The sequence below is a fragment of the Struthio camelus genome, chromosome 1 (assembly GCF_040807025.1).
Source record: "Struthio camelus isolate bStrCam1 chromosome 1, bStrCam1.hap1, whole genome shotgun sequence".
Classification (NCBI taxonomy): domain Eukaryota; kingdom Metazoa; phylum Chordata; class Aves; order Struthioniformes; family Struthionidae; genus Struthio; species Struthio camelus.
The window spans coordinates 53,593,932-53,613,174 of NC_090942.1; the positions used below are offsets into that span (position 1 = coordinate 53,593,932).

General features: G+C 39.0%; 1 protein-coding gene across 9 annotated transcripts in view; it reads right to left on the minus strand.

Moving 5' to 3' along the window:
• Positions 1-19,243, minus strand: part of ANKS1B (ankyrin repeat and sterile alpha motif domain containing 1B) — a 442,229-nt gene that overhangs the window by 168,112 nt on the left and 254,874 nt on the right. For all 9 annotated transcript variants that reach the window (XM_068938515.1, XM_068938509.1, XM_068938473.1 and 6 more), the window contains one exon: positions 7,328-7,426. In XM_068938515.1, coding sequence (XP_068794616.1) covers positions 7,328-7,426 — 99 coding nt within the window. The remainder of the gene's footprint in view (positions 1-7,327; positions 7,427-19,243) is intronic.

The following is a 19,243-nucleotide window of genomic DNA, read 5'->3' on the forward strand; positions in this document are numbered from 1 at the left end:
TTACAGTAGTCTGTCCAATAGACAGAAAAGCTGAGAACCCTGGTAGCTCTGATTCCAAAGAAGCTTGCTTTGAGAGCTGATTTGAAACCAGGTATGCTTGAAAGACTTGAAAAGAAAGGACCTGATACACAGAAAAAGAAAAATTTAGTAAAGAGAAGACATTTAAGCAGATGCACATGGCCCACAGAGAATGCATGGCTTTTGAAAGATACAAGGTATTTTTGTTTCCTTTCCCTAATAAAGCAAAGGGAAGCACACTTCAAATACACTTTTCAAAGTATTCAGATGGGGATTGTTATGCAAATTCTTTCTTTTGTTTATTATCATTTGATCTTTATGTTTAATTAATCTTGATTTTTAACATGAATTTTCTTTTGACCTGCTGATTGAGAGATTTCATGCAGATTGGTCCAAAATGCTGGCAACCCATCAGTCTCTATGTAAAGCGAACAAAACTTGGGAAGTCGCTGAATTCTCAAATCCCACCAGCAGTCTCAGTCAGAAGAGCTGTTAAAATAGAGATCTTTCCTATTACAGTGTCTTGCAAAGGGTTGCAGGCAAGCAAATACAGAAGGAAAAATCAAATAAATGAAAGGCTGAGAACAGCTGAAATGTATGTGACAATTTCACTCTTTGAATTTGGTGCCATCAGATAAAATGGTCACTGAGTCACTCAGTAGCCTATATGAAGGGTTTAGTATACGATAGCCTATTTTCCGGGACCTGAAGCTCCGGGACCACAGGCTCTGCAAGCTCTTCCCTCTCACTGGTCCCAAAGATTTGGCTGCCTGTGTTCAAGGCCAAGTTCAGTATGATGCAGCTGTGTAACCTTGGATCAGACTCGTGTGAGAAAGAGCTGTGAGACCCCTTGTTGGTGCCTCCCCACCTTGGCTTAGGAGCTGCAGTGAAGCTCAGGCCCTAGTCCTTCATCCTTGCCAGAGCTCCACTGTAGGTACACCTGGGCCTGGCCATGTACCTTGCTGATTCTGGCCCACTGACAGGACTTTCCAGCTCCACCGTGGCCTTGCCTCAGCCCTATGGACGAGCCAGGCTGTTACCAGGCTGTGGCTGACCCTGGGCGCTGTCACTCACCCTGCGCTGCTCTGCTCTCCTCCCTTCGTGCAGGTCTCCAGGGGCTGCACCTTGTTGGAGACACTACCGTCCGGCTGGCCCTGCTGCCGCCCCAGCTCCCAGACCACCTTCCCTGGCAGAGCAGTCCGCTCTGGCTGCTCCCTGACACTGACAATGTCAGAACTAGAATATTTGCTGGTAGTTTCAGCAGAAAAGCAGTATTTGGCTTTGACGTGAACCAAAATCCAATCTCTTGTTTAAAATAGATTTTCTAAAATGTGCCTAATACATAAAAAAATAATAACTTTTCAGTATTGTACCCGTGTATGAAAAGTTTTGTTATGTCTGTTAATAATATCAGGTAGCTTATTAAATAATTTATAGCTGGTTGAATTTTTTTTTCTTTGAAATATTTGTTGATAGACAGATTGGTTATCTAGTCATGAGAGTATCATTCATAGTATCTGCTTTTCATATAAAATTTTATGGAGTTTTAAAATAAAAAAACACTTGAAAACTGAAACATATGTCTGGAAATCCTGCCCCTTTACATTATTAGAGCTGCAGTTTAGTTGCATATTATTGCTGTCCTCACTAACAGGTCAAGGTTCTTGGACTATTTGCAGTTTCCATACTGCACCAGGACCTTAGACTACTCACAGATCATTTAAACTCTGTAGGCTTCTTTGCTGATGCTGTTTGCTCATTGATTTATTTTTTGAAAGAAAAAAAAAATCTTATCTACTGACTGCATTTCCATTTAACCAGTTCAGAACAGGTATACATGCACCAGTGGTGTCAAACATCTAAGCCTGTTCATATTGTTTGAATTAACAGTATAAAAACTGTAAGCATCAAGCCATTACTTTTGCAAATATAACCTTTCAGGTACTAACCGATCGTTAATAGGGGCAGTACTGTTCTTCTGCAGACACTGCTACTAGTTCCTTAGGTTGTTATCTTTAAACAATAGTGCCAGTGTTAGTGGTTTCATTACTGATGATTGTAGCATGCTGAGTGTGGGAAGGCTAGGAGTGAAGCTGATAGGATTCAGAAGTGATTGATAGAGAAAAAGAAGTGACTGCTGGAACCTCTTCTGCTCTTCCTATGACTGCAAGTGCTGGGTCTGCCTATTTCGTTAGGCCACACTGGCCAGTTTCTGTCATTGTCAGTCCATGGTTTCCTCAGGGAAATGTTTATGTCTCTAGGAAGTAAGTTATGAGGACTTTTAGCTTTTGTATAATGCTGGATGAGGGTGAGTGGGTGAGTAAAAGGTGTGGGGCAACTGAGTGGTAGCCCTGGTGGTCTACAGCTACCCTGGGACAGGTTCCAGATGAGACTGTAAATTTCATTAGTGGCTCTTATGGAGTTTAGGACCACGTGAAGGGTGAAGGCCTAGAGTAAAGAAGTCACACCAGTAAAGACTCCTAGAAAGTAGTCGTCCATATCTTGTTTCTCAGACAAAAGGATGTGTAGGAAATCCAAGTCAGTTCATTTGGGATGTTGTCCTTGTGGAGCTGCCATAGAAAGATAATACTACTCCCTCTCATACAGCATATTTGCTTGCCTTATGACTAACCTCAGAGTGGGCGGTGGGCAATACAGAGTCAATCACAGATAAGAAGTTATAAAAGAAGCAGGAACAGAAATAACGCTCATTATGTGGGCAATAGCGGCAGGACCAGTGACATACTACTGTTGCCTACATGAGGCAGATAAATGACAGCATTCTAGAGGGATAGGCTGATAGGCTCAGTTAAGAAAGAAAAGTTTTGTGGGACTGCTTTCATCAGACAGCTTTGAAGCACATGCATAGAAGGGACATTCGGTCTATGGGACCAGACTAAAGCTACTCTGAAGTAAACCCCTTGAACTATAGCATGGATGTAACTAACTGCCTTGTTCTACAGATCCATTCCCTATTGTGCCACATAACCTGCTAATGTAGACTATGGTTTTGTGTTTCATAGTTGAAAAACTTAGTTACTCGTGTTCTGCAGTACTCTAATGCTTGTTTCTGTTCTTAAGGTTGAAGGTTTTATGTGCAGTGTAATGAGGAGGTGAGTGAGTGACTTTCTTCCAAGCCAGCAATGTAAAGCCCAGAGATATCCGAAGGAGGAAAAACAGCAGGGTAGGAAGCACTTCCCTTGAATCCTATTTTTCTCACCTTCAGTTCCAGCACACCTGAACCAAGGGTCCATAGCCAGAAAGGGTCATAAATGATATCCACTTTGCAACATCTCCTAGTTTGGTTGCTGTTTTTAGCACCAGAAGTTGTAATGCTGTACCTGTTAGCTGTGCTAAATGGTTGAAAATTAAACATCAGGATTCAAAACAGACAGCTTGTTAAGCTCTAGCATGTCTAAACCAATAGCAACATAGCAATAGCAAATATATGATTTTGTCCTTCTCTGCTACTTACAGAGCATAGTTAGTGTGCACATGCACAATAGTTCTGTTTTCCTAAATGCCAGATTTACTGTGCTTGCACAGGAGACAGTGTTATATGAGTAACAGATCCAGCACTTCTTGGAAACACAGCTTTACTGCTCATGTAACGCTGCTCACAAAGAGCATGTGCTCATTCCCTCTTCTTGTCCTACTTCTCGTCTGGTTCTGCAAAGCACCCAGGAAAGAAGCTGGCTGCCTGCAGGCCCCTGCTACAAGATTCCCAGACATGCTCTGTGCCTGAAACCTCTCGATGCAGCAAGAAACAAGTTGCATACTGTAAGAATAGCTCTGAAGCCAAGAGAAAGCTTCTTTCCACTAACATCTTTCTTCCATCTGTCAAATGCGAGAATGTGTTCCCGTTTATGGGCTGGGAGAAGAAGCCATGCATGCACTGAGCGTCCTGCAGGAAAACAATTTTTTTAAATCAAAGTCCTGAGATAAGCTAGGATAATTACTTTCAAAAACACTTCAGCCTCTTAGGGACCCATGGAGAAGTCACCTGCTCACAGGCTTTGGGTAACTTGAAAGTGCTCCTTATGTTCCTGTGTTGCTTAGGCACGGCCAAAACATTACACTGTAACTGATATTATTTATAGTCAATTAAGCATATCCCACACACAATTCCTTCATATTCATTTTTTCCTCAAGTTCTTGTACTCTCAACTTCAGGGGTTTCTTTTAAGATATTTTCTCTAGCCCCATACGTGCGTTTGAACTTCCTCATGCCAATACATATAAAATCTCTCTCCAAATACTTACTCACTTCATTCTGTTCACGGAAAAAATCCTAAATGCAATATCAAACTTTGCTAAGAAATTCACTCTGAAACTGAAGTCATGCATGAAATATTTCCATTTTAAGAATTAACTTTACAAATGATATTTCTACTGCAGTCTTAACCTTATCTAATAATAATAAGCCATAAAGTGCTCTCATTAATATTCATGTGACACTTGAATAACTTAAATTGTATTAGTGTGAGACGAGAATTTGGGCTACTAGCTTTAATCTAACAAAAATAAAGGATATTATAAAAATGGGAAATCTAATTGAAAGATTCTAAGTGTATCTATCTGTTAGAACCATACTGGTTTACCCTTTCATGAAATTTTCTCCTTAAATACATAATCATTGAGGGAAAATACTATATTTTGAGGAATCTGGGTCAAATGTACCTTTTTATACTGTTTAAACACTACATAAGAAAATACAGTGGTTAATTCATCTATATTTGAAAAATATGCATTTTTTTCCTATTTAAAATTACTGCAAGCTCCAGAAACCTCCTAAACATGCCACTGGTGTTTGAAATACAGAAATATCATTACTCTTTAGGAAGCCAGCATTTATGAGTGAGAAAAGGTAGTCTTTTCTTTCAATCACTAAATGCCTGTTGCATTTTCAGTGTAGAAATGAAGATTGATGAGAATAACAAAACAAGTTTTAAAAATCAGTATTTTAAAATATTAACAATAGATTTGTTACTTGATTTTTACCTTCTAAGCCTATTCAGTGCTGCCTGAGTTAAAAAAGTATCACAAGACAGGAAATATTAATTGTAAAACTAAAAATAATAGCATTAGCAATATCACTACTAAAACACAAGTTATCATCAAGTTTTAAATTAAATCAGGAATAGGAAATACATTTTCAAAACAAACTAACTGAAAGAATTCTTATCTAATGAGACTCAAATTATGGTTTGAGATCTTAAAATACTCAGAAGGTATGCAGTATTTTGAGTGTATGATGACTGAGCTGAACTTATCAACAAGCTAACAGATATACAAAAACGTTTCATGGTTCCTTGCAGGATGTGAAAGGTTTTTTAGATTTTCAGCAAGCTGTTGTGACAAAACAAGGGTGAGCTGCATCAGATAAAAGTTGCCATAATCCCAGTCTGTGGACACTATAACTGTTCCAACAGCTGTGCCTTCAAAAGAACTAGATTTAGATTAGGAAATTATGTACTTTTAGTATGTAAGCTCTCTTGTGGTGCTGAGTCATTTAAGTGAAGAAATGTGATGCACAGTTTCAGCTTGCAACTGCCTTTGGTTTGGTATAACATTCTTGCATCAAAGACGCATTAGAAACTCGCTCCTTAAGGACTGTTTTCTCTAACTCAACAGGGAAGCCTCTAAAGACTACCTCACTGTTATTCAGCCCATGCTTCAAGCCCTTCTGTGTTACTTAATTATCTTTGTTTAGGAAATGCTGATTCTTCCAAGTAACTGCATAACCAGCTGGTTCTCAGGTGGTTTCAGGAGCGTCTCTAGATCTTGACTCTGTCACCCTTTCTCATATTAAGTATTTTTTAAAAAGAAGACCTCAGCTGGAGTTCTGTGACAGAATCTGGCTTTCAGCACTAGTATACTCTCCAAAACCAGGCCTTATTAACAATATTTTCACAAGCACCAGTTATTGAATGCAGATATCAATAAAATTATGATACATTAAAAAGTCACTCAGTATGCTGAACAATTTAAGCAGGAATAAAAAATCTAATCTCTTTAAGAAGCAAGGAAAACAGAAAAATATTTCATCAGCTAAGATTAAGATTACCAACTCTCATTTAAATCATACCACTGCTGAAAAATTCCTAAATTCATAGGTAAACTTTAAGTATTCATTGTAATTCATCAAATACTATTTTTATATACCCTACTACTTGTACCATTTATCTCACTTGTCTAATAAGGTATTTGGAATATTACTGTCCTTAATCATCTTTGTTGTACGGACTCTTTCAGTGTACAGATTCATACTGTGCTATATAAAAACTGACTAGCCTTTGCAGATGCCGAAGTAGTTCACCCTGTTCTCTTTCACAAATGATCCATCAGAACTTATCGAGTAAGCCACAATGCGTTAGAAAGCTTCATTCAGCAAAAAGTCCTTTAATTGTCTTCCCATTCTCCAGTATTATCAAACACTGCTCCACACTGCATCCAAACACTAGAGCATTGACACACTTTATATCAAGTTTGATTCCTGCCCCAATATCTTGCACTGAGTCATTATCTGCGGCACGTCTGGCAGCCTTCTGAGCCTTAGTGGTGTCTACTTTTCTTCCTTCATTCTCTTTACACAGCTTCCCAAAATGAAGTAGTAAGTTTTCATGCTAGGTCCAGTATCTCTCTTCTTTATCTATTTAGATTTTTGTATTTTGGAATGCTAGCAGAAGCCTCCACCGATACATTCTGGTATGCAAAATACAAGAATCATTCCTTTATATGCCTGATTTTATAATCTGTAGTTTAAATCAGCTAGCACCAAAAAAAAGATCATAAAAGTGACTGCAAGGTATTCCATCCACAGCTGAGAAGCAAAATTCACATACATAGCAGCAAGTCAAATATCCTAAAATCATACATGAAAGGCACTTATCAGAAAAATGATGTTTTATGCAAGGCTTTTAAGAATTCTTACACAATTCTTGTTCCAAAGGGCAAAGTATTTCCTAGCTAAATGCTATTTAAAGATAAACATCTGGGATTCATTGATAGCCTTCTTTATACATGTGCATGGACAGAATCTGTAAACAGACTGAAAAGCCAAAAATAATTACAACAAATTCTAAAAAAAAAACATTTCAAATTAGAGAATTGACTCTCCTTTGCTTTATTTGTCTGTTGCATCTATACAAAGTGGGTTCAATGCAGTGACATAACTCTATATCAAATTTGCACATGTGAAAAAAAGTCTACAAAAATAGTAGAGTTTATCTCCATTCATGAAGAGTGTTTTAAACAAAAAAAAATCTAGGTGTTAGTTCTCTCATTTGGATAATAACAGAAACTATACCTTTGGGAGAAGCTGGATTGCTTGTAGAATTCTCTGTCTGTGTCCAGAGTTAAGTATTCCTATTTCCAATAGATCCTGATCCTCCATTACATTGCTTCCCTAAAAAAAAAAAAGATAACATAAAAATGAAAAATAACAGATGCCTTCCATAGCCTGAAACAAGCCCTTCTGTTGTGTTTAAAAAAGAACATTTTGCTTAACATACAGTATCTGACAAGAATCATAAATTACTGATGATTGCAGTGATTTTCACGTTGTACAAAATGTGGAAGGCGCTTGAACTCATGGACAATTACTTATATTGCTGGCAGCACTGCCAGTGGAGAAGCAGTAGCTCCCACTCAAATCAAATACCAGATGTGAAACCTTCTTTCATTCGACTGAGACCAAGGACACGGCTATAGAAACATTCATAAACTCTTCATTTTTTCCTTCTCCTCCTACCCCATCCAGCTACACATTATGTTCATTTTTCTCCAGGCTGGATGATACATAACATATAATAAGATCACCAGAGTGGATGAGGATAAAATTTTTAGTACCTTGTTAGTAAAATGCTAGAGGCAAAGAGGTCAAGCGGTATCCACAAACACCATACAACCCCCATCCCCTTGAATTGAACTGTACAAGTGCTGCCCTAACTTTACCCTGTCATTGCTTTTATCTCCTTGCTTGCAGGCAGGTCAAAGAATTCCTAATACACAAACAGCAGAAGAAGACCATCTGTTCAAACTATCAGGCCACAAAAAAAGCCTCTACAATTCAAGCCTCTATTCTCAGGAGCTGGTAGCAGCAGGAGATGACCTACAGCCACGCATATAAGAGGATAATGTGAATCATAAGAGATGATTCTGATATACATACAAAGGGTGGGCAATACAGGCGGAAGTTCAAGGAGTTTGACACCACTGGTAAATTCAGCATTTAAAGGTTAAAGTATTTGATTACCTAGCAGTGACTACTGGGAATCACAGGAGGCAGCCAGTACTTCACAAAGTGAATTACAGTTAGGGATCAAATTAAGATGGTTTAAACTAGGCTGGAAACTTTTTAGACTAGCTCATTTCAGACAAAAGCTCAGTTTTCTTTTAAAAGCTTCTAATTACGATAGTTGTGAAGAAAACCTGCAAAAAACAAGGAGCTCTGAACTCTTACTTTGGAGACTTATGACTGTAATTTGCTGAAACCAAGACTTTTTATTATTTGTACTCATATAACCACCATTAAATAGGATTTATGTCACAATAAATATCCTATTTATGTCAAATAGGATTTATGTCCACAAAAAACTTCATGTCCACCTTTCCATTTAGCTTTCTGCATCTGACTCAGTAGAGCTTTTAAGCAGCAGAGAAATCTGGAGATATGTGCATAACAGAACATGCTGAAATACTTTGTTGAATCAGGGCCTAAAAACGGATATGAATTCTTTCTGAATATCAGATCTCCCTGTCCCACAGCAACATGGCTTTCTTTCAGAAGGCACACTGAAATAACCAACACTTCATCCTGTTCAGCTGCTAAATCTTCACTCTTTTCAGACGGACTGATTAGTGTACAGATGTACTCTTGAGGACTCTCAAGTACTACTCTGCAGTGTATCCTGCAAAATCTAAGGGAGGTCTTTTTAAGGCAATCATGGAAACTTTACAAAGCTATTACATTTAAAAATATATTTCACAGTAAGCGGTATGATTTAAGACTACAAGCCTGCAAATCATATCCTGAAAGAATTTGTGTGCAGCATTTAGAATAGGGGCAGGCAGAGCCCTACTCTAAAGGGAGAAGCTGTGCAGCCATGTAGTTTTAAGAGGATCATGTGGTGTAAGAGTGCATGCAGCACAGGCTGTACAAACAGTGATACAATGAGGTGCTGTTAGTGCCCCATTCATCTCCCTGGTAAGCACATACAAAATGTCATTTCTCCTTTTCTTTCTTCTGCTATTAAATAAACCTAGAAGAATCTGTAAACTTAGGGAAAGACTTGGGAAAAAAATCCTGCATTTTGGGCTGAATTCTCCAGCTACAAGAAACAGCTACCAAGCCAACTGAGGATAAACCAAGATATACCAAGCCAACTGAGGATCTGGTCCAAACTAAGGGCTGCATGTTTTCGTTCATTTTAATAAATGGATTTATTGTTTGTTTGCAGCTATCGCTTTCACTTCATTGAGCTAATTTTACAGATTTCACCCTTGGTCTCTCCCTGATGTTTACGAACAGTCATGGTATACTCATCACTGAGCTGCTATGAGTGTCAGTAACCTTGGCATCCACCTTCGAATGTTGAAATGTCTAAAGCTCAATTCAACAAACAATTAGGCATGGGAAATAGCCATCTTTTTTCAAAAAGCTGCAGCTTTTGAAATAGCATCATTTTGTTAATTCTTTACTATTGCTTTTTCCACAGCCTTTGGCTCATATATTTTGCTTCTTTGAAGTTGGTATTACCTTTTTTAAAGTCTGTCAAGGCTACAAAATCAAATATTTAAAACTCAGGAAAGTCTAGAATTCACATTGCTTTCTTGTTTCCAATCTGAGAAGGCAAGAACCTGGTCTTTCCATGTGCTGAGGCTTTGTAGTTTTTCCTGCATATCACCATCAATGTCAACAGTAGCAGCCGCTCATCCCTCCTACAAAGCAGACCTTACTGTCTCCTGCCATGGAACTATATTAGCTCTTCGTCTTTCCATGAGAGCAAACCAGGGAACTTCAGCTACCCACTATAATCCTCTATTGCTTAACCTAGTGGAGTAAACTGATAGCAGTAGAAAGCTGCCATCTGCTTTGCGTACAAGGCTGTGGGGCTGCAGAAAGAGTCCCCCTTGTTCCTTTCCTCCTGGTTTCTGCTCCCATTCACCAATCCCAGTTCCCGATTCTTGTTTTTACCTGATTCCCTTTCCTGCTTCTCCTCCAGTCTAGCTCCACGGAAAGCCTCATTTCTTTCTTTTCTGCCATGGCAGACCAGAGACAAGAGGAGAAACTGTCTCCCTGCTTTCAGCTCCTGAGCACACATTTATTATAAGTTGGGCCAAATTTAACCTCAATTAACTTTACAGAGATGACAAGGCAAATGTAATTAAAATGAATACAATAATGACTTTTCCCATAATTTCAGTCTTGAAAGTAGCTGACCCATGTTAGCAGAAATGTTCACCAAAAAGAAATTATTCTAGCAGACACCTGGAGAATTTCAGTGTAAAGGTTTAACTTTGATATGCTTATATACAACATAAAACAGGATCATATAACAGAAAATATGGGACAGCAATCTCTACTGGGGTTATTATGTTTTTATATAACGAAAACATAAGAGGCTTTGTGATATTACAGCTTTCTTAAGTATATAGGACAACTTAGTTTGAAGGAAAACTTCTCAAAATTAAAGGAATAAGAATATATCAAAACTACTTGTACTAGGACAGATTCAGATCTCATTCAATTCAGTTTACTCTGCTGAAATTCCACTCATGTTGATGTTTAAGGGATAGTCTTAGGTATGAATTAGAAAGATTCTGGTTCTGAAGCACAAGTTAGGAAAGGATATAGATGACCCTCCCTTGACTTTGTGGTCCTGCATACATCTCAATAATATCATGCTTTTTTCCATAAATACATTTAGGAAGCTGGTCTTCTGAATAAGAAGGTAACAGTTTCACAGAAGAGTTGAGCTCAGGAATAATAGAAAAACGACTCTGAAAGTGGGAGCATGGGGGCCATCTGAAAACCCAGACATTTTTCCAAAATCTGAGATAGTTCCTATAAATAAGTTCAGAGCAAAAGACACAATGAAAGATTTTATTGGCATTAATTTGGGATGTTCCACATAGCATTACCTCTGGCACTCTCTACCTAAAGTTAACATAGCCTCTCAAAGAAATGTTGGGTTAAACCTTTATACCAGATTCCAAATACATCTAGGTAGGTATTTATACTTTTATACGTTATAAAGGATCTTTATAAAACAATCTGAAATATGTCAGATGTATAGTAACAGAAGCACTAACTCTATTAGAAATAGACTAATTTGAATACATTAAACAGCTCAAAGAACTTCTAAAATCCAAAGCAAAATATTCATAAACTTGTAGACAACTTCATTTAATATCAACAAAGAACAACTTTCAAGATTCTTTGAAAAAGAGACCAATATGTGTTCTATATCCTGTTGGAACAAATGCACTTTGAAGATTTGTCCGTGAAGATATTAAAATATGGTGATTAGAAGAACATATTAGGATGGCAGGCATGAGTGCATGTATCTCGTTGCTCCCTTTTTGTACCTACATCTTTAATCTTCCTTCATATATTATCTCTGCTGGAGACCTATAGTGAAAAATTCCTGTGTCTGGTTCTATCATCTAAGTAAAATAAAAATGGTAGATAAACTTTCAAAACAGCTGCTAGATACATCACTAGACTCATCTGAACACTCAAGCATTACGGTTGGAAGAGAGAAGGTTTGGGGAAAAAAACACCTGCATATGCTTTTTGGGCTTACTCTCGCTCTTCACCTTGGCTAATAGACTTAAAATTTGATAAAGGTTGGGGAGAGGTTTCTTAGGTTTTTATTATAATCAAAGCTCTGGAAAAAAATCTCAGTGAGGATATAAATGCATATGAATCATTTTGTGAAAAGTGAGTAAAAGCTGACTGAAAAATAAGAGAAAGAACAAATTAATTTTGCATTTGAGGCTTTTTTCTCCATTATGAAACAAAAGATCATATGATAAGAAATATAAGATTTGGGTGAGTTTTGGCTGTAGACTGACCACCCCAACTAGATCAGCTTTTTGCTATGTTCAACTATATCAGCTGGAGGGGAAAAAGGAGTGAATCTGGTACCTAAAGCCGTATAGGCTTTATAAGAGCTTCTTCCCACCAGGGTGAATTCATTTGCTGTGCAGGCATTATTGAGACTGAGTTTAGTGGCAACAACCGCCAGTAGCTTTGCTATGCTTTTGGTGTATCAGAAAGTTGTTTCCCCAAGATCGTGGCTGTTATGGATCAGGGGATGATGTCTTCTGAGGTGAGTGTAGTGTTGACGGGGCGCAGTGGTGGATGCATCCCTCCCATTGCTTGAGGAGCTGTATACTTTCTCCTTTGTCCTCTCCCAGCATCCCATATAGTAGTCTGCTGCACCATCACCATAATGGGCTATGAAAAGCCAGAACAGGTGGGACCTAGTACATAACATTGGGTTGGATCATGGTGTATGTACCACAGAAAAGGCCTAGCGAGTGCTTGAAGGGCCTTGCAGATGTACAGCAAATATTTCTACTGATTTGTATTGCACTGAATCTCACCCTGGCTGCCTGCAACTTGACACTGCAGGAGCAAATGGGGGGGATTTGAATGGAGTTGAGGCAACAGGTCTCATACTCAGGTTTCCAAGGCAGCTGGAAATGAGACTTGGCTTAGATAGGAAAAAGGAGAATATAAAAGGCAGTACACTTAGCTGGGGTATCATTTCCCTATTCAATAAGAGAGATGAGAGCAGGGGAGCAGATGAGAACATTCTTCTATTACACATGCATGGAGGGTGAAATAAGTGATCAGAAAAGTGAGACCAGTGGCACCAAAGAACTTTCTTTCTCTCCTCCCTTCACCCCAAACACACATAACAGGGAAGGAACATGCAAAGGGAGCAGGTCTGACAGCAATGGGAACAAGGCCTGTTACGGTGCATACGCTCATTTAAAATAGCCCCCTCCTCATTCCATGTTGCTTTGCTTCTCACCCACCTAATCCTATTCTCTTTCCAAACTTTTTCCCTTAAAATAGCTGAGGTCTGTGTTCTAAACTGTCCTCTGGCTGGGAACAACTTAAAGACGCCCCACAAAACAGCTGAGGATGCACTGAATAGCCAGAACATTTCTTTTTCATTGTCTAAATCATATGCCATAAGGTTTATGAATATTCATCACAACACAGCTTTTCCACAAGGTAAATGAGATTATTCCTTAGACATTTGCAAGAAATGAGTAGAGAAACGCTGTTTTCAGTACTGAAGATTGCTTCTTATTAGCGCAAAAATTTAAGGCAATGTGTCACACATTTTATTTCCAAATGAGAACTGGCAAAAACCCAGAATTTAGCAAGCTTCAATGTAAGTGAAAAGGTTGCCTCTCACTAGCATTGCCACTGTTAACATGAAAATAAGATCCGTAAGAATGATTACTGAGTGAAATGTTAACTTATACTTTAAGGTTGAAAAGATTCATCAGATTCCTGGAGGTACTGCAGAAATTGTTACTTCACCTACAAACCTGACAAGACTATGTTAGAAAAAGCTCCTGCAGAACTATGAAATTTTGCCTTGGGGAAAAGACATTCATTGTCTATAAAATGCAAGGAAGAATGGACTGAGCATGTTGCAAAATAATCATTTGATAACCTCGCAAACTCATTTTGCCTTTAAACTACCAGTACTAATACTGATTCTCAATCTTCAGCTTACTGTATTTTTTGTCTTCACATTTGCAATGTTTTTAGCAATTAAAAAAACCACAAAAACACCAAACAGAAGACTTAAGAAAATTTGCCATATTACTGTCATTTTTTAGGAAAGTAATAATAAATTACTTTTGAACTATTAACTAAAACAAAGACATTTCACTCATCAATAAGAATAGTGTAAAGCAACTCAAAGTAGCTATGGTATACAACCAGGGAATCTGACACCTAATTTGAAATTTATACATTAAGACAGAAGATGACACAAGTGAAGTCAGTTTAAAAGGAAAATGAGAAGAGTGTGCTGCCAGAAGACTGTGCTGCCATTCAGAGGGACCTGGACAGGCTGGAGAGGTGGGTGGAGAGGAACCTCATGAAGTTCAACAAAGGCTAGTGCAGGGTCCTGCCCCTAGGCAGGAATAATCCCATGCACCAGGACAGGCTGGAGGTTGACCTGCTGGAAAGTAGCTCTGCAGAGAAGGACCTGGGAGTGCTGGTGGACAACAAGTTAAACATGAGCCAGCAGTGTGCCCTTGGGGCCAACAAGGCCAATGGTATCCCGGGGTGCATTAGGCAGAGTGTTGCCAGCAGGTCGAGGGAGGTGATCCTGCCCCTCTACTCAGCCCTGGTGAGGCCTCACCTGGAGTACTGTGTCCAGTTCTGGGCTCCCCAGTACAAGAGAGACATGGCACTCCTGGAGAGAGTCCAGCGGAGGGCTACCAAGATGATTAGAGGGCTGGAGCATCTCTCCTAGGAAGAAAGACTGCAAGAGCTGGGCCTGTTCAGCCTGGAGAAGAGAAGATTGAGAGGCGATCTCATCAATGTGTACAAGTATCTGAAGGGGGAGTGTCAAGAGGATGAGGCCAGCCTCTTCTCCGTGGTGCCCAGCAACAGGACAAGAGGCAATGGGCAGAAACTGAACCACAGGAAGTTCCATCTGAACCTGAGAAAACACTTCTTCACTGTGAGGGTGACAGAGCATTGGAACAGGTTGCCCAGAGAGGTAGTGGAGTCTCCTTCGCTGGAGATATTCAAAACCCGTCTGGATGTGATCCTGGGAAATATGCTCTAGGTGACCCTGCTTGAGCAGGGAGGTTGGACTAGATGATCTCCAGAGGTCCCATCCAACCTAAACGATTCTGTGATTCTGTGAGTCCCAACAGACCCTGAGTCCCACTCTACCTATCTTTTAAAGATCTCTCTCTGGTTCCCATTCAACTCTCCCACCAGTGGACCTGAAGTAACTAGTGACATCAAAAGCCTTTCAACTATTGGTATTCTAATGAACGTATAGTCATGGATCTTTCATACAACAGTAATAGTTAATTAAAGTATAGTGATAATTAAACAATAATGAAAGCTGGGACAAGGATTCTTGTAGGAAGAATTTCTGCTATTTTTATCCACTCTTTCTTGTACCACTGATTCATTACAACTAACACTATTGTCACATGCAAATTAGCTGCACAGATAAGGTGGCAATTGAAAAAATTACCTCTGATGTCACAGTTGGCCCTCTTAATTACTTACATTGTTGACCCAACTCTGCCTATTTAGTCATAACAATTCAATAAAATAATTATTAATACTTACCTAAATTACATCTTAATGTCTTGAATGTATATTGTGAGGACAATTTCACTTCATTTAAGTAATGATAATTCTGAAGAGTCTATAGACTACTTGAGAAAAATACTAGCTGGCTTAGATGCTAAATTTCTCAGAGGATCCATTTTAAAATCAATATTGCTACAAGCTAATTAACAGACTGGAATTTGCAGGAAACTATTCCTTTCTCCAGTGGAAATGTGTCAGTTTAGGGGAAGGAAGGTAGGGGTAAACACTGTATTTTTCAGACATATTATATCTGCATTGCATGTAACATGGAATTCTGTCTAACTCTACAGCTAATCCCAGTGTTTCTGTAATAAATGTAAAATCTCTGTTCACCTCCCGGAAAGCCTCACAGAGTAAACGTGCATGTTTCAACCCAAATTTCTGTCTATCAAGAATTTGCTTCCTCACATTTTTAACAACTCTAGTCACATTGTCTAAAATGTGATCCATGCAAATCAGCCTGGAGAGTACAAAGTGCAGGGTCAAAGACTTAGACTGTACAATTCCGGACAGGATGCACATCTTAGAAATAGTTAATTCACACAGAAGTTCTGTGAAATAGCAACAAGGAAAGCACATGATCAAGAAAGTGTTTAATCCTTAACACACTTATCCCCTGAAGTCAAGACTGTGGTTTGGAAGCCCTTGTTTAGTTCCTGCCTACAGCTAAATTCCACTTACACCTGCATTTTTTACCTTTAGGCTCCCCAGGTCTTAAAAGTTCTCAGTTCTGAACAGACTGAGCAGCTTGGAAACTACGTCAAACCTTGCCTTAGAGTGAATCTAGAAACTAGGCCCTCTGCCACTGTGGTACCATGAGAGCTTGATCCGGGAGGAATTTGCAGAGCCTGCCTAAGGGCAGAACCACAGCAGCATGACAAGAATTGACAGCTGTTCTTTTTAAAAAATGTGACTGAAGGAGGAGGAACTGTTTTATCTTTCTTCTTCATACCACAGCCCAGTCATCAGAGGATTCGCTCAGAAGGTGGGTGATCAGATTCACCTGTCTTTCTCAAACACAAATTTTTGATTTCCTAGAAAGAGAACAAGCTATGCAAGAATTGACAGGGAGGAACATTCTGGGATTAGGGAGGAATCCTTCATCGGTCCTGTTGAAACTAAATGACTGTGCAATTGAGTTAAAAGCTAGAAAAGCCAGACAGGAACGTTAGCTAGAAAGGAATATTATCCTTTATTCCAGTGACAACTGGGAATGGTAAGTCAGCCTTCTAGTGCTGTTGATAAAAATGTTTCTGGTTTATGTCCAGTGACTGCCGCATATAAAAAGCAGAGAGAAAGCTTAAAACTCAGGACTATCAACTTGAACTGAGTATCCTAATTTCTAAGCTATAGTCATGCTTCTAGTGTATAGTGTATTTTGAAAGAAAATAGTGTGCCAGCTGTCAACAACCAAAGGGACAACTTGGATGTTGAGCAATAATGGCAAACCCAGTCACTGAACGATGCCTAATGCAGGGCTGCAGAGAGAGACACAACTTTCGGATATAACTCCTGCTTTGGAATATCTTACTGGCTTCCCCTGCTTAGCATTGAAAATTCCCCTTTTAAGTGCCTTCACATTCTTATTGATTTCTTCCTGTGCCTAATTCAAATGTAGGGATCTCACCGCCGGAGAGAAGAACTGAAAAGTCAAGTCTTGCAATGCTCACCATGGCTGCACCTAATTGCATTTTTAATAAAGTCCTGGATGCCCAGCTGGCTGTTTGGATTCTACTCTGTGCACTGCAAAATGAAATCATTGCCTAACTTTCAGGTGCCCAAATTCACTTCTGGATCTCGATGTCAGTAACTGGAGGCTATTAGCTCAACTGAACATGCTGTTTTGTTTAGCATTTTATTACTAAATATAATAAAATACGATGCAGCTTCCAAAAATGAGAAATTGAAGTGTTTTCTTTGTATCACTTTACGCTGAGAACCCATTTTAATGCATTCCTATAGATTTTGTCTGGTAAGGCAGCATATTAGGATTGAATAAGGTATCGTCTCCTACTGTACACAGAAGACATTTCTGTTACGTGTGATTTTTGTCACACAAACGGCTGAGATTTACTTGCATAGGATGTGCAAAGCTACTACTATCCCAGTCCCTGAAGCCCATGAGGAAAAACGGAGACGGTCTCCATTTTCTTCATCCTCTTTCTAAAAATGCAAGAACATTCGATTAAGGGTTGACAATTGTCTTCCCTTCCTTTGCTTGCTCTTGTAATTCCTTGCGCATGGGAAGCGGGCTGTGTTTTTCTCATTCTTTGCAATCCAGCAGCCGGGTGGCTCACTTTGCTGGCCCACTCCTGTTACCACAGCAACAAGAAGATCGCTGTAATATGATCCCATGTGCTTTATGTCACTACATGGTGCTACTGTGCTCTGCTAATAACCTGGGAGACGCGTTGCCATGCTCTGATAAAAGATTAATCGTCATTCAACTGGATGCTCATCTCGCATGTCCTGCATGCACCACAGCATCATAGCAGGAAACGCAGCACATGCAGAGACTCCAAGAACGATTGATTTGTGCCATGAAGCACACCCTCAGCACCGACCAGGCGCTGCTCCTCAACAATATGCTGGAAAATCAAGGGTTTAGTTCTCAAGAATCATGAGTACGGCCATACCGGGTGAGATCAAAGATTTCTCCTACTCATTGGCTAGGTGTCTCTGTCAGTGGCCAATGCTGAATGCCCGGAATGGCAAAATAGAAGAATAATTAGTCTTAAGTAATTTTTTCCACTCTCATCAATGGCATAATTTAAAGCTAAACATATGGGTATTTAGCTAGGCTAGATACATTGCGGACAGACCTGATCTTGTTAAGTACAAGAGATTTGGACTGATACACAAGGCTCAGTTGCTCTCTAGCATTTGGAGGAAGATGCTTATCCATCTTGTTTCTGTGTTGCAGGAAATCATCCTTACACTGCAAAACTCTTTTATTTCTCTCTAGGAAGGGAATATTTCACTGTCTGTCCTGTACTCATCCCTAAAATACACGAGCAAGGTAAAACTGAGCAATGATTCCAAGGAATGGGGGGAAATCGTTCCATTCACACTAAGTCTGCTGAAAAATTAAAATTCTCAATTTCAGATTTGGAAAATAGCTGTGTAGCCAATGATAAGTAAGCAGTGCATTCTGGAATGATCTACTGATTACGGCATTTCTTATTATTTCTTTGTCAACCCATGACAACACATATATTTTTAAAACTAAACAATAGCATTTTGAGTGGTACCATCTAGTTATGTTACCAGTAACACAGTAGCTTTCACCTGGAACCTATAACAAACTGTGTAGCTATTGTCTGGATCCAGCATAATGTACTAATTATTACAGTCATCAAAAGAGTTTGCTTGCGATCTTTAAATATCTGGCCATAGAATAAAAACATTTATAATTCTGAAATGTAAAAACAAGAAACAAATAAACAAACACAAACAAATACAAAATTCGATTTCTGGTTGTGTGAGCACTCAGGAGTATAAAGTCTCCCTTTTCTATTCCCTTCCTTCCTTCATATCTACTTTTTTTCCTTGCATTGCTTACTCCTAATATACATATTACTTTCAGATACAGTTCAATTACTATATCCTTTCTTTCTGTTCACATTCCTCCCTTTATTTATACATTTCCATTCCTTTACAAATATTTTAGTATTGTTTATCAGAGATATAACACAAAAGCACCAGTTACTGCAACTACCATAGTTCTGTGTGTTCTCCCATAGCTGAGTAGTTGGAAATTACAAATATTTAAGAAATTAGTCACTGAACATGAAATTTTTATACCAATCCATAAATTATTTCTGAATATAACGACAGACATAA